Genomic DNA, 18,505 nt, shown 5'->3' with positions numbered 1-18,505 from the left:
GCTTATATCATTACTGAATAATTCAATTCTGAACACTGACGCATGGTTGGACAATACATCATATCCCCATTTAACCCCCAATATGGTCTTGTCCTTTCTTGATCTTGTGTGATGGTGATTGAATTGAATATACTCATCTTCTTACCACCTCTATTTGCCTGTGAGTGTGTATGTAACGAGTAACTATATTAAACAAAAAACAAGAAAGGCAAAGCTACACTCATTACCACTGACAGAGGATGAAATGAATGAAGTTAACTTGCTGTTGTCAGCTGATCACACTGAATTTGTTCAGTATAAAACACAAGTGCTGCGTGTGTTGGATTTACTGTATTCTACTTTTGTGTTGATGTTAGATTTGCTTATTACTGAAAAGGTAAGTCAAGTAATTGAGTGTATAAGTTAAATGTTTTGTCTGATAAAGTAGATTTGACATCGTAGCTTGTAGATCAAGTGTGACCATCAGCATTGTCAACTCTCATGAAATGTAAACAATGACAGTCTGCTGATGATCGTCAGTAATGGCACAAATCATTTATAAAACAAACAAACATTACAAAAATCCAATGCACATGCACGCTCGGCACACACACACACACACACACACACACAGACTAAGAGATTGATGTGTATGTAAAATCTGTGAATTTCTGACATTCAGGGCTTCAATCTTTTGTTGCACCCCTCGTTTCTTCTCGTCCTTCCTTCCTCTCCTCAAAATATAATCCTGTGTAACTATGGATGCTTTATTCTACACCTTTTCAAAAAAATATTCTGTAGCTGTTGCTTTAGTAATAAAAATGTTTTCTCATGCAAAACTACCGCTAAGGGCAAACTTAATCTCTGTGGAAATGTATGAGACTCGAAATAACAACATCCATTATTTATACAGTGGTATATTTTCAGTGCCTTCGCTTTCTTTCTTGCTCCTTACATTCCTCCACTCCTCTGTCCTCCATCCCCTCTTTCTAGAACACCCAGGTGACGGGGACCCACTGTGGGTTTTTGGACACCGTTTCCAGGGCGGCTTTGACCGTGCGGTAGGTCTCATCCAGGTTGTCATTAACGATGCTGAGATCGAAGAAGTGACCATATGCTGCCTGGATTTTAGCAGTCTCGTCACACGTCCTCTGCATCTCTTCATCCTGAGACCGGAAAAAGAAAACAGTCGTTTTTTTTTTTTATTGAATTTTTTAGAGTTTATACTGTGTTCGCTGCTTTCTGAACATGTTTTCACTTGATGTTTTTGAGAATACGGCGAGTGTGTCTTACCGTCAGTGTTTTAGTAACAACTTCTGCATCTACAGCGGACTGGTTCATTGCCTTGAGCACCTCGAAGTCTGGAGACTGGAGGAACACCACGTAGGGTAAGAACTCAGAGGTCCTCAGCACTTTGAGAGACTAGAATGCAAGAACACACAAAGCTGTATTATTATCTATCTCTGTTTTTTTATTAGAACAGCTGGGTTTCGCCCAATTGACTGGCTAGAGTTTCCAGAGAAGTGACAGTGAATGACTCACTTTGTCTTACAATGTCAGCTGATAAAAGATGCCCTCGAGAAAGACCCATGATGCTTAACTCACTGAATTGACTGACTGTTAGGGGCAGCTCCAAGATGATCTAACTGACTATAACTATTCAAATTTCAAACCAGCATGATGTCATGCAGAGCCACATAATTAAAATGTTTTGTGTGGACAACATTTTTGAGGCTCTTCTGCAAATCAGTGCTGGTAAAGTCTATTCATTCTTTTTCCAGAAACATATACTGTCACAGTGACTTTTGACCTGAAATCGTATTAATTAATAATTGATTAAGTGACAATCACAATTTGTAGTCTGGCCAAAGATATCATGTTTAAGAGGCCAAAAACATGCTTTGGGAAGCCCCCATGACCTTTGACCATCCAAATCTAATCAGTTGATCAGTAAGTCTAAGTGAACACAACGTCAAATTTGAGAGGAGACATTTTAACATAAAGGCAAGTGACCTTGACCTTTAAAGACCAAAATGAATGTTTGTGGCAGATGTAATGAAAATTCCCTGTTTGTTCCAGATAAATAGAAAGATCATGCAGTCCCCATGACCTTAACATTTGGCCATTAATATTTTTGACACCCGGTTTATTTATTAACAGCCCACACACGTAATAAACCACATACAAATGTGCGGCTTTTAATGTAATAATCCCACAAATGTTAAACATTTTCTACAAATGTAATAGCTATGACCTTATACACCTGGCAATGGGTTTGAGTTGGCTCATTAGAAAATATCAAGGGTTTTGGATAGAGCAGATCAAAACATTTTAAAGCAGTGAGTAAGTTATAAATAACTTACAGAGCCATTGTGTTCAATATAGGTTTTATTAACAAGTTCACCTTGTTCTCATCTCTCAAACAGGCACACATTCCTTGTCAGTTCACAGTTGTTTGTAGTTGGCAACTTCTATTATGTTTGTAGGAAATGTATTAAGTTTGTGGGATTATTACATTAAAAGCTACAGATTTAAATTTAGTTTGTCGGCTGTTATTACGTTGGCGGGTGTTACACACCTTTTCATTTTCTATGACAACTGAAGGCTCCCACAGTTTCTCTCTCATGTTGGAAGTGGAGGGTGAGGTGAGGGGTATTCAGCTGAAACATGCAACTTCACCGCTAGATATCACTACATTCTACACACTGAACCTCAAGACATTCCATTTTCATCCTATTAGGACTGATTCAAATTTGTATTAACCAGAGTGAGCAACTCTTCGCTTGAATAGCTGAATGTGTAATATCACCTGAGGGTTGGCATCCAGAATGCAGATGCGTCCTGCCTCCACCACCTCATGTATGGAGTCGATCTTGATTCCATAGTGGCTGCCGTCATACTCTCCATGTTCAAGGTAGCGCCCATTCTTGATATCAGTTTCCATTTTGCTGCGGCTGGTGAAGGCATACATCCGACTGTCCCGCTCCTCTTTTTGGGGCTTTCTGGAGGTATCTGAACAGACACAAACCCACAGTCGTGTATTCATAAACATGTATTCTCCTTTAATTAATTTACACTTAATTTACACTTATTTAAGTTCTCATAATTCAGTTTTACTCATATATATGTTAGTATGTATTAGCTTGTTTCAGCTTTCAAACAATTTAGACCGAACATGCTGCTTTTGAAATATTTTTACAGAAAGTGTTGAAATCCTGAAAGTTCTTCTTGGAAATTCCCTCTTGTATGAGGTCATAGTATACTTTCCTAGTTACTACACGCTATACAACTGTCTGACCAAGAAAATTAAAAAACTGTCAAACCTAGAGAACAGCAACACAACTCTGTTATCTCAGGTACATATTGGGGGGAAAGATAAAAAAATCTTCTCAAACATGAGATTACATACATGGGATGGTGGTACCAAAGAGCTGTGGATCTTTCAGTAAAAGCATGTTTTTCAGTCTCCGCCTCCCCACACCCTGGGCCCCGATCACGATCAGAGTTTTCCTCTTAAAAGGTGGGACCTTGGCTACTTCCTCATACAGCAATATCTCATGTCTGTCAAAATCTGATAGGAAGATTGAGAAGAAAAAGTTTTAGTTGGAAAACAAGATAGAATTAAAGCCCTCAAAAAGCCAAAAATAATAATAATAATAATAATCCTTTCAATTTCAATAGGGCCTCCCAGGGGAGGTGCTCGGGCCCTAACTAGTGGGGCCTATTAAGTAAAAACATATAACTTCAGTTCTGGGTTCTGAAGATGTAATTTTACAGGACGGGTTTGTTACCTGCATTTTTGGTGGTCACGTACATCACTTTCTTCTTCTTCTTCCCTCCAACACCAGTACAAAGATTTCCTGTCACATAAAAGCAGCTTCACATCAGTTGTTGTAGAGTACTAAAGTCATGCTAGCACTAGCTGATCAGGGGCATCCGCTTCTTCATTCATAAACTATTACTTAATCTTCATTTAACTTTAATTAATTATCATTGTATTTTACATTAATAATCACATTAATTATTTGATTTTAAATTGGGAGAGTGTGTGCAAACATGCACAATGACTTAACAACACATGGAAAGATTTTCACCAAATTAAGGTGAGTATTTCTTTATTTATGCGCATATTTAAGTTTCTCTTCGTATTTTTTCCTTTACATCCCAAGACAGCTGTTCAGTCGGATGTTGGTGTGTAAGACACTTCCTTTAGAGCACTTTAAAATTGTTATTTTCTAGAGAACTCCAGAGAACTGGGAATTTCTCCGCAGTCTGCCTTTCACACATGCACAACGCAGCAGAAGATTCTCAGCACAGACTGATATGACCTTTTTAGATCTGGTCTTTCATCATCAGATGGCAGCGTCAAACAGCAAGAAGACTTACAAGAAATGTCAATAACTATTTTCTTTTTTCCATGTTTTCATAATTTATTGCTTCATGTTACCTGCTGGTGCCAGTTCCACATCTCTCTTGACGAATGCTTTCCTTTTCTCCTCGAGCATCTGACTTGGAATCAGCCCTGTGCTGCCACCCTCCACATGACGGGCCTGTGCAGCACATCCATGCACAAAGTGATTGATATATTTGTAATAAAAACAAACACTTGTGGTGTCATAGGATTTCAATCTGATATGTATATCCGCCATGCAACACAAAGTGATATGTTGTATGCTGTACACATGCTGTTTCTGTACTTCACCTGCCACCAGTTGACATCATCCTGATTGACTATCTTCAGGATGTCCCCTGTCTCAAACCTTAGGGCCGCCTCCTTACAAGGAATTAGGTTGTCATTGGCTGGGTCGTAGTCATAGTGACATTTAAAGAACACCTGGGGGAACACAGTTGGGGTCTCAGCATGATGTACTGTGCCAGCGATGCACCTGACAGTATGATCATGTTAGTGTTTGTAAATGTCACCTGTCTTGGTGGTATGGCTTCATGGTAGCTTGGCAGTATCTTCAGAACCACACTTCCGCTGGTTGCTTGCAGTTCCTCCTGGATCACCCTGGGGTCTTGGCCCACCTCTCTCCCATTCACCTGGCAGCAAGAACAAAGATGTTTCTAGATTGACATGTAAATAATTACATTTTGCAGTACCTTTAATGGATACAGCACACACTTGTTGACGTTATTGCCAAAGTTAGATGTCTATATGCGAAATACGAAGCTAGGGCCATCAGAAAGTTGGCTACAATGGCCAACCTTACCTCTTTGATGATATCTCCAACATGAAGCAGTCCTTGCTGGTCTATCATACCACCCTGCAGGATGCGGGCTATCACCAGCTCCCCAGCCTCCACCTTGAATGTCACCCCCTGAAACACAATTTATGTATGTATATGATTATTGTTGTGTAATTATCCATTTCTGTGGTGAAAAAGAAGAAAATCTGTATCTACAGTTGTATCTACCAACAAACTTCACATGACATATATCTTGGAGAAGAGAGGGGGCAACTAATCATTGGATGAACTCAGTTGTGTCAACTGTGTTTACTCTTTAATGTTACCTACCAGATGCTCCCCCGCCACTTTCCGTATGCCCACCATGCGGACTGCATCAGGTGGCGGGTGCTGGTTGTGTGTGTGGCCATCCTCTGCTTCATGATCCACTACATCACAGGGGCTAGGGGGTGGGCTATCACATGCCTGGGATGCCACTGAATCATGAGTCTCCAGTAAAGACTGACAAAAAGATCACAGACAAAAATTATTATTACAATTACCACTTTGATTTTAATTGAACAGTGTCTCTGCACGAGAACAGACTGTTTACTTTCAACACACTCTCCTCAGAAAAGTCTTCCTCGTATGTGAGATTGATTTTAAAATTGTTTTAATTACTTTTAAAGCTAGGCATTGGCTGGCTCCCTATATTTTAGACCTTTTATCTCCCTACGAGCCAGGACGCAGTCTGAGATTGTCTGGTAGATTGTTGCTAGCCATTCCAACATTTCGCTGAAAACGAAAGGATATAGAGCCTTTGCTGTGAGGTCCCCTACACTTTGGAACAATCTGCCAAAGAATAGACTAGCAGAATCTATTACCTGTTTTATCACTCTCAATGAGACTCATCTTTTTAAAAACCTTTTTATCGCATCATGATTATTAATTGAAAAAGAAGTTGTATAAAATCTCCCCTTAATTGTCAGTTTCAGAGACACTAACAAAGATGATGTCAAGGTTTCAGAGAGCAAATTAGAGATATTTTACATCGTACTACGTTTGACACTGTGGTAATGCATTGTGGTGACTCGGTATAGGTTTGTTCCTTCCACACCTGGAAATGAGGCTTTGTGAGAATGCAGGAAAGCTCAGCTGCAGTGTCCGAACGGTGTGTGAAGGGGTCCAGATCTCTGAGGATCTCCAGCAGGAGCTCCACGTTGTTCTCCCTGACCGCCGAGAGGTGTGGCTCCCTCAGGCTCTCCTCGTGTTCCTAACACACACACACACACACATTTATATATATAAATATTACATATTAATGATATTAACATATTAATATTTGACAATTGTATCAAACATGGATACCCACAGACACAACTACATGAAATATGTGCCAGAGATATGCCAACAGTAGCTATGGGGGCTGCCAAACTGCAGAGTCACCAATGAGCAAAGAAGCCATGCCCACACACAGACAGGACAAACATGCAAAGCTCTCTGCTTTTTGTATTTGTCTATGTATGTGTGCATGTGCCACACCTGAGGGCTCTCCATAATTCCTTTGAGGTAGATGAGGTCCAGGTCATTGGCCGTGGTCGAGCTGGTTGTGCTGTCACTCATCACATCCAGCACCTGGGGCACTGTAACAAACAAATTCACACACACACACACACACACACACACGGAGAGAGAGAAGGGGTCAGGAGGGAATTAAAAGGAAACAAGGAGCAATAAATGAAACACAGAAAATGACACAGGGACAAATGAGACAGAGGCAGTTTGACTGTTACTACAGAGCTGCAGGTTTTCATGTCCTGCAGAACTAATTGTTAGATTCTTTAATTAGATTTGAGATTTGCTTTTGCTTCTCTTGCTCACTCCTGTGGCTGCCTCCCTCGCACGGACACAAGCAACACATCCTTCCTGGATAAGTGCGTGCAACGTAGGTCCTATAAGTGAGGTTTTTTTAATCTGTAAAGAACAACAAAGAGCCAGAGCGGAGCCAAAGAAGTGAAGTGCCAAACCGAGTTCACTAGTGTTGTGCTCAATGATAATAGATGGAGGCGGACGATCGGTTAAAAGAAACAGAAACAGCCCTGAAACAATCGTAATGCAAGGGTTGGTGTATCAGAAGGAAAAAGTTGAACAGACAACGGTTACCTGCAACGTTTACCAGCAGCAAAAATTTGTTTCACCATTTGAAATGCCACCCACTACTGATAAGAGAATACCCGAATATCTGCATGTCCACATATCCCACTAGTCCCGCAACACATGTCTGCATTAAAATATTATTGTTTATAGTCATTAGTGCAGTACATAACTCTCATTGTCATTTTTAGACGAAAACATGAATAAGCAAAACATAGTGGACATTCATGTGGGGATAGGAACTAATGATGTGGGGATAGTAGCTAATGAGAAGGTCTGGTCTCACCAGGCTCTGTCCTTGTGGAGGCCACAGGCATGGTAGAGCCTCAGTCAATCTGAGAGAGAGAGAGAGAGAGAGAGAGAGAGAGAGAGAGAGAGAGAGAGAGAGAGAGAGAGAGAGAGAGAGAGAGAGAGAGAGAGAGAGAGAGAGAGAGAGAGAGAGAGAAATTAAGTAAACAATGAGGGGCAAAACAAAAGGAACGTCATGTTATTGTTATTGCTCAAGGAAATTAAAAAGATCATTCAGGATTTTGGGATTCATGGTTATTTGCTTTCTTGTGAATTGCATTATTACTTTACAGCAAATGTATGCATGCTCACACACACAGACACACACACACAAACGGTACGGCAACAAAAGAAGGGCAGACGTCCAGCAATTGTTCTGGAATTGAACAATTATACCAAAAGTGCAGAAGACATTTTTGGCAGATATAAAAAAATAAATAATGCAAGAGAAAGAGGGAAAGGGGCATGTGGGGGGAACTAATCTACATATCACCATGACAAAAGACACAATACAATGGCAATTTTGGAGAGAGAGAGAGAGAGAGAGAGAGAGAGAGAGAGAGAGAGAGAGAGAGAGAGAGAGAGAGAGAGAGAGAGAGAGAGAGATAAGAACAAAGACTCTCACAACCCTTTAAATATAAAGTCCAGTCTACTTCTACAGCTTTAACTGTCGTAGTGTGACAGTGTAGCAAAGCTGCGCTTCAACTCATGGCTGCCATGCAAACCTACTCTCCTTCAGTTTTACACACACACATTATGTATTATGTACAGCATAATTCTGTCAGTGTCCTGTTGTTCTCTATTATATTATTATATATTCAAGATGACCACATAACATGTATTTTAATTTTGTAGGAGCTGAAATATTAACTGCAACGTGGTTGCATATACATTTTAGTAAATTAAACTACTGTATACCGTAAAGCTGAATCTGACTAAGAAATAATGGAAAGATTTTACACAAGTAGACATTGTATAGGAATATTATAAAGCCTGAGTCCATCATATAAATTTAAAGGAGAAAAAGGGGAATATACTCCTCTGAGAAATAAAGTATGGGCAAATGTTTTTAATACCATTGTTGCATTGGTCACAGCTAACAGGGGCCAAATAAAGAAAAAAATTCTGTTGATGACTGACGTGCTGAGAAACAGTAGGATAAACAAAGAGGACAGGACCAATGATTGCTCAGTTGTTCACCTGAATTATATAAACGTCACACGCCCCCCCCCCACACACACACACACAGGTGCACATAATTTCTGATATCACACTGCTGTGCTCCATCTGCTATACTTCCTCTTCACATTCTCTCCTTCCTTCCCTCTCTATCTCCATCCCTTTTCCCCTCATCCTCGTGTTTCCTTGTACATTTGACTTCTTTGCACTTCTTTCTTTCTCCCACGCTGCCCCATCCTCTCTCTCCCTTTATGCTCTTCCTTGCTCACAGCCCCAACCCCCAATGTTCCCTTCCTCTCCTTCTGTTGACATCCTCCCCTCCCTCACCCCTTTACCTTACACGCCCAGCCACTGCGTAATGCCCCACCTCCCTACGTCTCCCACCGTCATCCATCTGCTCAGCTGCACCAGTATGTAAAGACAGAGACCCAGGTCACACACACACACGCACACACACACACACGCACACACGCACACACATACACACGCACACACACACACACACACACACACCCACACACACACATTTGTACTTCTCTATTTGTGACGACACTCATTGACATAATACTTCCATTCTAAGTCTTAACCCTCAAAAAGCCCATTTAAAAGGTGAGGACCAGTCCAATTGTCTCTGTAGGGTCTATGCTTTAAATGTTCCTCATAAAGATAGAAGTACAGGAACACACACAAATTGTCAATGTTTGTTGTTGTTGTTGTTGATGTAATGATTCATGAATAAAGCTTTCTGGCGCTTTCTGCTTCAATATAATAAACACGATGTAAAGAATACAATGAATGCAGGAACATTGACATCATCTTTGTGTCCACTGGTCTATAGAGTTTGTGTGTTTGCTTGTGTGAAGGGTGGAGGATGTTTGTTTTTTACATCAGGTGTTCCATGTGCTGCTGTCTTTATTAACATGGTTTAATGTTCAAATTAGTACCATTATCATGAGCTACCTAGACTGTATCCCTATTTCCCACACATACACATAGGGGTTAGTCTCCTGAGTCACATATAACAAAGCATTATGAACGCACACGCACACACGCAGAGAGTGAGAGAGAGAGAGAGAGAGAGAGAGAGAGAGAGAGAGAGAGAGAGAGAGAGAGAGAGAGAGAGAGAGAGCGTGAGCGAGAGAGAGAGAGAGAGAGAGAGAGAGAGAGAGAGAAAGAAGAGAGAGAGAGAGAGAGAGAGAGAGAGAGAGAGAGAGAGAGAGAGAGAGAGAGAGAGAATATGGTAACTGAACAACACAATTTGTCTGAATCTCAAACGCAGTAACACGGTTTTTTAAATGGACCCCACACATATTCACGAGCACGCGCCTTTGTCAGCCCAGCGGAGATGCTCCGACAATAAAGACTCAGCGAGAAGAAGAGAGAAGAAGATGCTGAACAGTAACTGTGAGATACATGACTGTTAATGAGATGCGCCATGTTCCTGTTGAATAAACAGTCGTTCACTCACCTTTCAGCAGAATAACACAAGCTTCTCACGGTCTCTGCTCCTCTGGCTCTTATTATTGTTGTCTGCTCCTCTGGCGCGTCATCGGCGGCCACAGCATCAAGTGAAGAGGAAAAACAAACCTGTCTTCCGGGAAATTTCGAAAAATAAAATACTTCTGGCAGCTACATGGATTTTCACTGCTTAAATATTATTGCTGCATGGATATAAATATGTTTGAAGCCTTGTTTAAATCTTCAGTACATTTGTGTGATGCAATATAGGCAATACTTTGTAAGTTAAAGAAAAAAGTTATTTAATTTTGAAGGCAAATGCATTCTATTTCCGGTTTAATTCCTTTAAGTATGACGTACCAATGCAGTACACTGGTAGGGACATTGTTTTGTTATATTTAAACTGCCCCAGCAATATATAATATCATATCATATTTTTAAATGGTTAGCATTCTATCTATCTATCTATCTATCTATCTATCTATCTATCTATCTATCTATCTATCTATCTATCTATCTATCTATCTATCTATCTATCTATCTATCTATCTATCTATCTATCTATCTATCTATCTATCTATCTATCTATCTATCTATCTATCTATCTATCTATCTATCTATCTATCTATCTATCTATCTATCTATCTATCTATCTATCTATCTATCTATCTATCTATCTATCTATCTATCTATCTATCTATCTATCTATCTATCTATCTATCTATCTATCTATCTATCTATCTATCTATCTATCTATCTATCTATCTATCTATCTATCTATCTATCTATCTATCTATCTATCTATCTATCTATCTATCTATCTATCTATCTATCTATCTATCTATCTATCTATCTATCTATCTTTCTATCTATCTATCTATCTATCTATCTATCTATCTATCTATCTATCTATCTATCTATCTATCTATCTATCTATCTATCTATCTATCTATCTATCTATCTATCTATCTATCTATCTATCTATCTATCTATCTATCTATCTATCTATCTATTTATCTGTGTAACAACAGGTATAACATCGCAAGGGGGATATTGTCATATTGGTTAATCCATTGAAAAACAACACAATGTTTATCAATAAAAAAAACAAACATTCTTTACACTTTCCCCCCAGAATGAATTATTTCCTCTTGTTCCTATTTGTTTAACAATGCTGAGGCCATTTGTTTTATGTGAGACACTTAAAGGATTTAAAATCCTTCAATAAAAGCTAATAATGGGGCTGAAGGACAACCTCAAAACATAATGCCTCGGCTGTCACCCGTCCAAAGGCATAAAAACATCTTGTTTGTGAGCAGCTGATATTTATGTATGTATGTTATAACATTAGTGTTCATTATTCAGAGTGATTATTAGAATATAAGATTCATAAACTATAAATAAACACGGACACTGTCACCATTTTACCCCCCCTCCACCCAAAAAAGAGAAAAATCACTTCATTTGAATCACACAGAAAAGTTTTTATTAATTTATTCTGTTGTTACTTTTTACAGGAGCAACAATAAAACAAGAATTTTCTCCTCTAAACAGTTATTGGACAGTAGGGGGCGTTAATGCTCACGCGCACACACAGACACAGTTCCACCTTGTGATTAGTATCACAATCTCATTATATATATTCTATTTCAATAATACATTATGTATAAACATGTTGCAATGAGTGAGATGTGACACAGTGACAAGAGACAGAGAGAGCTTGTATTGTGGTCGGTGATGGTCATTGTTTGGGGTAAGGACTCAGGTGTGAGGGGGCAGAGGCACGCGTCGGCCCCTCCAGGTGCCGTGTGGGACACACACTCAGAGGGAATGCCAGATGAGGAGGGTGGGGGCAGGTGGAGTCACCACATGTTGGAATCATCATATCTGTGAAGAGACACAAAACAGAGCAAATATGATGGCTATAAATTCACTTTCTGATATTCTGCTCTCAAATTTAGAGCCAGTGCAGATGAATGTCTGTCAGGTCTATAATGCAAAATATGTCTTGATGTCAAAAATTGTAATTGATTAAATAGAGAATATGTTTACTACAGCTCACATGGCTGCTTTAGCTTGTGTGTGTTATGGGTCTTTACCTTGATCTCTGGTCTCTGTTACTGTCGGCACCAAACAGGAGCTCTGCGACCACATCCTCCTGAGCTGAGCGCTTTCCATACCTGCAACACAGATTATTTTAAAATTGTAACTTACATCAAACACTGAAAAGTCAAACTAAATGATTTTGAGGAAATCACATCTGTTTTATACGATTTATGGTTAATAATTACGAACTAAAAATAAATATTAATATAAAATAATTAATTTTAATAATTCTTATTGTTAGAGGTTGAGTCTGACAATCCCACCCTGGATTCGCCTTCCAATATTCACTCTCCCACACACATAGCAGAAGTGCACTAACTTACTGCTAATGCTAACCTATAGCACATATGGCTGATGATGGCTTTTATTATGGTCAAAGAATGGATATAACATGTGAAATCAGAGTGTCTTTTTACAGGAATGGGTCTCTGATTGAGACAGATGAGAGCTGTTCCTTAAATCTTGACCCTGCTTCCATCACTGGTCTCAGTTTTAGTGTTCATCGTGACTGAAAGTAGCACAGAGCTATATATTCAGAAACTTCTTGTCTTTCTTTCGGTCCATTGCTACACTGTCCTCTTACCTCTGTCTGCCTGCCGTGTCTGTAAATTGCTTCACTTGTTGCCACCCTTTGCTTCTAAGGCTTTGCTTTCACAGTCAGACTCAGGTCTAATGCCCGTGTGTGTGAGCAAGTATCATTACCAAGTCTGCATGAGTCTTTATTCTTTTTCTCTTAATGGGGAAACCAGGGGCTCAAAGGGAGTCTAAATTGTAAAGTCACAGAACCGTTCAATAGAAAGTTTACTTTGTTGCGTGTGTGTGTGTGTGTGTGTGTGTGTGTGTGTGTGTGTGTGTGTGTGTGTGTGTGTTCATGAAACCGTGATACTCAACACAGCCCTGCAGCTCCTTAGGTTTCCCATCATCCACCTGTTCCACTTCCCCTTACGACCCCAGCACCCAATCTTATGCTTTGTTACACACACAGGCAGATGTGTGAGTTTGTGTGTGTTTTGCTCAGTGGGAAAGCAATCAAGTAGCTCACATGCTCTGTTTCACGCAGCTGTCAAACAGTGAAACACATCAGGATATAAAATGTCTCCTCTTCCCATAATGGCCCGTCTGCACCCACATATCTCCCTGATGGGTCCTGCTCTCATTCTCTCTACGCCTCACTGTTTTGTCTCCATTGAGGTATATCTTCTTTTGCTGGTCCGCATCTTATCCTGTCTGCATGTGTCTGGTCCTTGCTCGATTTCTTTCTCAAATGCAGAAATCTTCCTTTTTAAGAAATACAAGCCCAGGTTGTGCCTCTCATCTATTCCCATTTGCAATGGAATCCAGCGATGGGAGCATCTGCTCTTCTAAAGGTAATTTAACAACATGCAGTCGCATTGTAAAACATGCGCAAAATAATACTGTGATGCTTTTAAAGGAAAATATATATTTTTGTCAGAGAATAATTAATGGATCTCAATGAAAAACATCAGGCATGATGACTGATATGAATGTTTGCAGTTTGGTGCAGATCCAAATAAAACGAATCCAGTCGAATGAATTTAAATGTGATTTCATAAGAGGACTGTATGGCCACTCTACTGGGTGCCAGTAATGTAACAGAATATGTTTTATCAAGGTGGTTGGAAGCATTTTTTTTCTTAACAATGGATGTATTTTAAATGTGACACAAATGTAAACCTAAGAAGACCAACTGGGGGCTATAGAAGCTCTAACAGTCTTTTGTCATGTTTTAAAAAATAACAATTATTTGGCATTTCGTGTTTTTGGTGAAGACACCAGTATATTTGTACAGTAACACAATGATATGAGCCAAGGGTCACAATCGACCAAAGGCTCTCGCCCGCACAAATCCTTTATCTGTATGAGCAGTGTCTTCAGCTGACAGCCGCCACATTCCCCAGCCTTCAATCCAATCAACTGTTTATGTACCATATACTTTTTATCACATATGATGTGTCTTCATTTTAACTCTCCAGTGAAACAGAGGAACGAAATTGACTCTCCATGGCATTTGCAGTCCTCTTTAAACCACACACTGAAATATCAACAACCAATTTGACTTTCATGAATAAAAGCTATAGGCTTATGAGCCAGGCTGGACCAAACCAATATGGCATGCCACATTTCCATAGGACAGATTTTTCTACCTTAGAGCAGCCGGCTCGTCTAGATGAATTTGGGAATTCTTTCTTGGATGCATCTGAACCAATTTTATTGCTCTGGTCCTGTTGATTCAGAGGCCTTGGGGTTTTGGAGAGTGGCCACTTATCAAATCTACGGAGCCGCTGTCGTGTGCTGGTGAAGGGTTAGGGCAGTGAAGGAGGGGGGAGGCATCACACGTTGAGCTCCTGGCTAAAGTCAAAGAACTCGGTGGCTATATGACTTGAATAAAGCAAAATCTAATGTGGATTAATGTGGAGGCAAACAGCCAGATGCAAAATGGTTCCAATGCTAGAATAGGTTTTGGGAATGGTACTTGAGATGGTTCATTTGGCACGCACGCACGCACGCACACAAACACACACACACACACACACACACACACACACACACACACACACACACACACACACACACACACACACTATCAAAACAAAACTTTCTTTATGCGGTCAGAAAATACAGAAATACAAGACTGAACAAAACCAGTGTATGTGTCACAAACACCCACATATGTGTATTTACTGTACCTCTGCCTTGTGATCAGATTGATGTAGTGTCTCAGGGCGGTGTAGTACTTGGCCAGCTCTTCGGGCGCGGCATCTTCACCGGGGTTCTCAGGTTTGGGTGGGTAGGCGTCCGCCAGTGTTCCCAGACACACCAGCACACACAGCACTACAGCCACCAGCACTGTCCACAGCTTCATCATCATGGCAATCTAAGACGGGGCGATAAGATGTGGGGAGTTATGGATGCTGAAGCTCCAACATTTTACATGTATCAAAAATGAACAAATCAGGTTGATCAATTTTGTGATTTGTTTTAGTGGGAAATGTTTTCCCCTCAAGAAGGACACAGGTTTGTGAGGCAGCTTAACAAGTCAATATACAGCATGGAAAGTAAAAAGCTGAGGGCTGTCGATTGACTTATTGTCAGGCCCATCAGAGAGAGCATTATTTAGATCTGGGGAAAAGATGAAGACGATGGATTGACTGAAGTGGAGGAAACTATTGCTATGAGTCATTATTAATAATATGCTGATGGAAATACTTGGCATGTAGTTTCAGCAGCTGAATGAAGCTGTTATATGTTCTATAACCTCAAATCTATTATTAGGATCATTATTAAAATGACTACTGCCACTAGCTTAACTACTGAAATAATGATAATGAATGTTTGTTGCCTGTATAAACTGATAACATCTGTTCACCAGCAGGGCCACAGTGGGTCGTGATTTCAGCCATTCCTTGGATAACGGTTGCTAAGGAGGTCAAACTGCAAGAAAACCTCAAATGTACCCTGTGGAATATCAACAAAAAGAGTATCCCATAATCCTTTGGTTAGCAGACAGCAGACCGGGATTTCTCCCATTTTTCCCACTGATCACAAATTAAACCGTTAAAAATTATATCAATCAATATTATTTATTCATTTTATTCTATGTGGTCAAATATACCAGATTATCTCATGCTAAGATTTTTCTTTAAATATTATATTAAGTTACCTGTATATGCAACTTAAATACAAGAGTGATGCCATGACACTGTTAATTAGAGGAATAAATAATAATGTTCCCTCCTTCTAGTTTGACCTTCCAACATCAATCAATCAATCAATCAAATTTTATTTGTATAGCCCACATTCCCACGAGAAATGGAATCATAGCAATCAACAGTTAGACTTCACTGTTTTGTCCCTTCTGTAGCAAGGAAAAGAAAAAAAAATGGTTTTCTACATTACATTGGTCATAAAATGAGATATGATCTTAAGTTCTAAGTCACAATAGGCAAACACAATGATTAAACATTTACATTTTTGGTGAATAAAGTTGAATCTTCCTTTGCCTTTCTTTAAAGCTCTACTTGTAGCTTCAAATTAAAACAAATCAAAACACAAGAAGTCTAGACAGTTTTTCCAGAAGAGCTGTCTCAGCTCAGACAAATGATTACATCTTATTCCACAGGTTCTCTGCAGTGTTAAGCTCTGGGGCCTGACTCTAAAACTTGGATGTTCTTAGTTTACTTCAGTGCTGTGCTGCCTGAGAGCACAGATAAAAACCTTGAGAATTCATCTTCCCCGATGAAGCATGACGCCGATGAAGCATGACGCCCCCTCCACCATATTTCACCATCAGGTTGATGTTGTTATCTGGGGTGCCCTTTTTATGCTTGCAAACACTTCCCCCAATCCAAGGTGGAGAGCAGCAGCTTCCTCCAGACCTCATAGATCCCCTGTTATCTCACTCATCATTCTGCCCACTTCTTGAAGCCACCACACTAAATCATTTCAATTTTATTTGTCTGACTGAGAAATCATGAATATATAAACTCTCCAAAGTGAAGTTGTGAAGCTTATCAGTCATTCAAATCAACAAGTCTGAATCGTACATCTTCATCCCAGTCCCATGGCGTTATCAGGTCAGCAGATGCGTCTTGAGAACAACAAAGGTTCACATACCTTTTCTACTCTATGTTTGAATGACATATTGGATATAAGTACAATATTATAATTTTTAGTTATTAATTAAAATATGTTCATATTGTAAAAGAAATACATCGATAAATTCAGGTTATTAATAACAAACTAATTACGGAGCTTTTCCAGGTTCACTGAATTAATGACCATTGTGGTTTTTTTCCCACTGCTGCAAGTCATGCTTGATATGAGCTAAAAAGGTTTCTCCTGCCTTTCTCACAGGAGAAACCTCCTGCCTGGAAGTCAGTCTGCAAACGAACGTGTCAGCTCCTGTGTGTGGTGCAACAATGTTATATCTGTGGTGCTGAACGCGCCACCAGCATCACCACACCATGAAGGTGCTCTTGAAAATTAAAAAATACACAAATACAATCTCAAAGCTGGCTTAACACTTTGCATAAACCATGTGTGGTATTGGTGCACAGGCTTTGCATGCAAAGTCAACTTTTTGGTCATGTGGATTAATAATAAAAAAATATATATATATTAATAGCACCTTTCTTCTAGTTATGGAGCTAAGAAGCTGCCTCATTCATCAGATTATTTAATGAGTCAGTGAGCCTCTTGCAGTTTAGATCGTCCTTGTTTCACAGCTCCGGTAAATAAGCCTGATATTAACAGACAGACTGCATTTTTATTATCTATGTGCAAAAGTTGAAATAAAAAAACTTAGAGGGTTAATTCAACATTTGCCTTTATGTGACATCAAGATTGTCTCTTTTAATTCAAAGGGTTTGCACACAGAAGTAAATTGTCTCATATTATTGGATCTGCATGAATTTCTCGGCAAACAATTTGAAAAAATGTTCCAATAAAGTTTAACATCTGTTTGGGACTTAAATCACCTTTTATATTGATGTTTGCGTAAAACAATTGAAACATCCTGAATTAAAAAACAATTGCTTATACCATCAAGAAAAATGAAAAGAAATAAATAAGTAAACTAAATGAATAAGAGTGTAGAGTGTGCAGACTTACTTTCAGGAGACTTTGGGGTTTGCAGGTTGCAGTTGGAGTCACAGGTGGTTTGTGAAGGCAGCAGCAGAGGTCGGATTTTTCTCTTCTCTCCTCTCAGTAAGCTTTTACTCATGCTGAACGTTGCATTCAAACAGTGGTGCTTTATATTGTTCACCAGCATAGGAGAAAGGAGGGGTTATACCACAGGAGTAAGTGTGCGTGTGTGTGCGCGTTTGTGAGTGTGTGTGTGTGTGTGTGTGTGTGTTTGTGTGTGAGGGAAAAGGGTGGGGGAGGAGGAGGCCGAATGCGTCAGATGGTGATGGTGATGGAGACATTACTAACGCATTAAGTCCCTTGTGTTTGATGGAGTTAACAGATGACATTTGGGTCCATGACACTCACAACCTGCATCACTGGAGAAAACAGAATCTTTACTTTGAATTTCGTCAAATCTTTTTCATTTGCTTCCTCTGGAGAACCGTACACATACTGTACCCCGTAAGACAGCATTCTTCCAGCTCTGGCATGACCTTTGACCTCTCTATTCAGAAAGACAGATCAAC

General features: G+C 39.7%; 2 protein-coding genes across 4 annotated transcripts; both read right to left on the bottom strand.

Moving 5' to 3' along the window:
- Positions 1-968: 968 nt before the first annotated feature.
- On the bottom strand, positions 969-7,618 carry mpp2a (MAGUK p55 scaffold protein 2a). Of its 3 annotated transcripts, XM_061090358.1 has the most exons (14): positions 7,588-7,618; positions 6,690-6,790; positions 6,636-6,650; positions 6,265-6,420; positions 5,499-5,669; positions 5,193-5,300; positions 4,903-5,022; positions 4,682-4,813; positions 4,427-4,529; positions 3,771-3,839; positions 3,389-3,550; positions 2,789-2,991; positions 1,273-1,401; positions 969-1,145 (listed from the first exon to the last, which is right to left on the bottom strand). In XM_061090358.1, the coding sequence occupies exons 1-14, from the start codon at positions 7,616-7,618 to the stop codon at positions 969-971; spliced, it is 1,677 nt and encodes a 558-aa protein (XP_060946341.1). The 3 variants fall into 3 exon arrangements, with proteins under 3 accessions (XP_060946341.1, XP_060946342.1, XP_060946343.1); XM_061090359.1 differs by lacking the exon at positions 6,636-6,650; XM_061090360.1 differs by lacking the exon at positions 6,636-6,650 and having other exon boundaries at positions 6,265-6,411.
- A 4,470-nt stretch (positions 7,619-12,088) lies between these two features.
- On the bottom strand, positions 12,089-15,222 carry pyya (peptide YYa). Its single transcript, XM_061090207.1, has 3 exons — positions 15,041-15,222; positions 12,326-12,406; positions 12,089-12,113 (listed from the first exon to the last, which is right to left on the bottom strand). Exons 1-3 carry the CDS (start codon positions 15,220-15,222, stop codon positions 12,089-12,091), a joined length of 288 nt encoding a protein of 95 aa, XP_060946190.1.
- Between the last annotated feature and the right edge of the window lie 3,283 nt (positions 15,223-18,505).

The sequence above is a fragment of the Limanda limanda genome, chromosome 17 (genome assembly GCF_963576545.1).
Source record: "Limanda limanda chromosome 17, fLimLim1.1, whole genome shotgun sequence".
Taxonomy (NCBI): Eukaryota; Metazoa; Chordata; class Actinopteri; order Pleuronectiformes; family Pleuronectidae; genus Limanda; species Limanda limanda.
The sequence above is the reverse complement of the archived record's forward strand: the minus strand, read 5'-3'. Positions and strand labels throughout refer to the sequence as shown.

Bases quoted from the DNA above. Each gene is read 5' to 3' on its own strand.
- mpp2a (XM_061090358.1), bottom strand. From the start codon at position 7,618: ATGCCTGTGGCCTCCACAAGGACAGAGCCTG. The intron at 3,840-4,426 runs GTAACATGAAGC...TTTATGTGACAG, and splicing joins TGTGGAACTGGCACCAGCAG to GAAATCTTTGTACTGGTGTT. The intron at 1,146-1,272 runs GTAAGACACACT...TTCCGGTCTCAG, and splicing joins TTGTTACTAAAACACTGACG to GATGAAGAGATGCAGAGGAC.
- pyya (XM_061090207.1), bottom strand. From the start codon at position 15,222: ATGATGATGAAGCTGTGGACAGTGCTGGTGGCTGTAGTGCTGTGTGTG. The intron at 12,407-15,040 runs GTACAGTAAATA...TCTGTGTTGCAG, and splicing joins AATCTGATCACAAGGCAGAG to GTATGGAAAGCGCTCAGCTC. The intron at 12,114-12,325 runs GTAAAGACCCAT...GTCTCTTCACAG, and splicing joins AACAGAGACCAGAGATCAAG to ATATGATGATTCCAACATGT.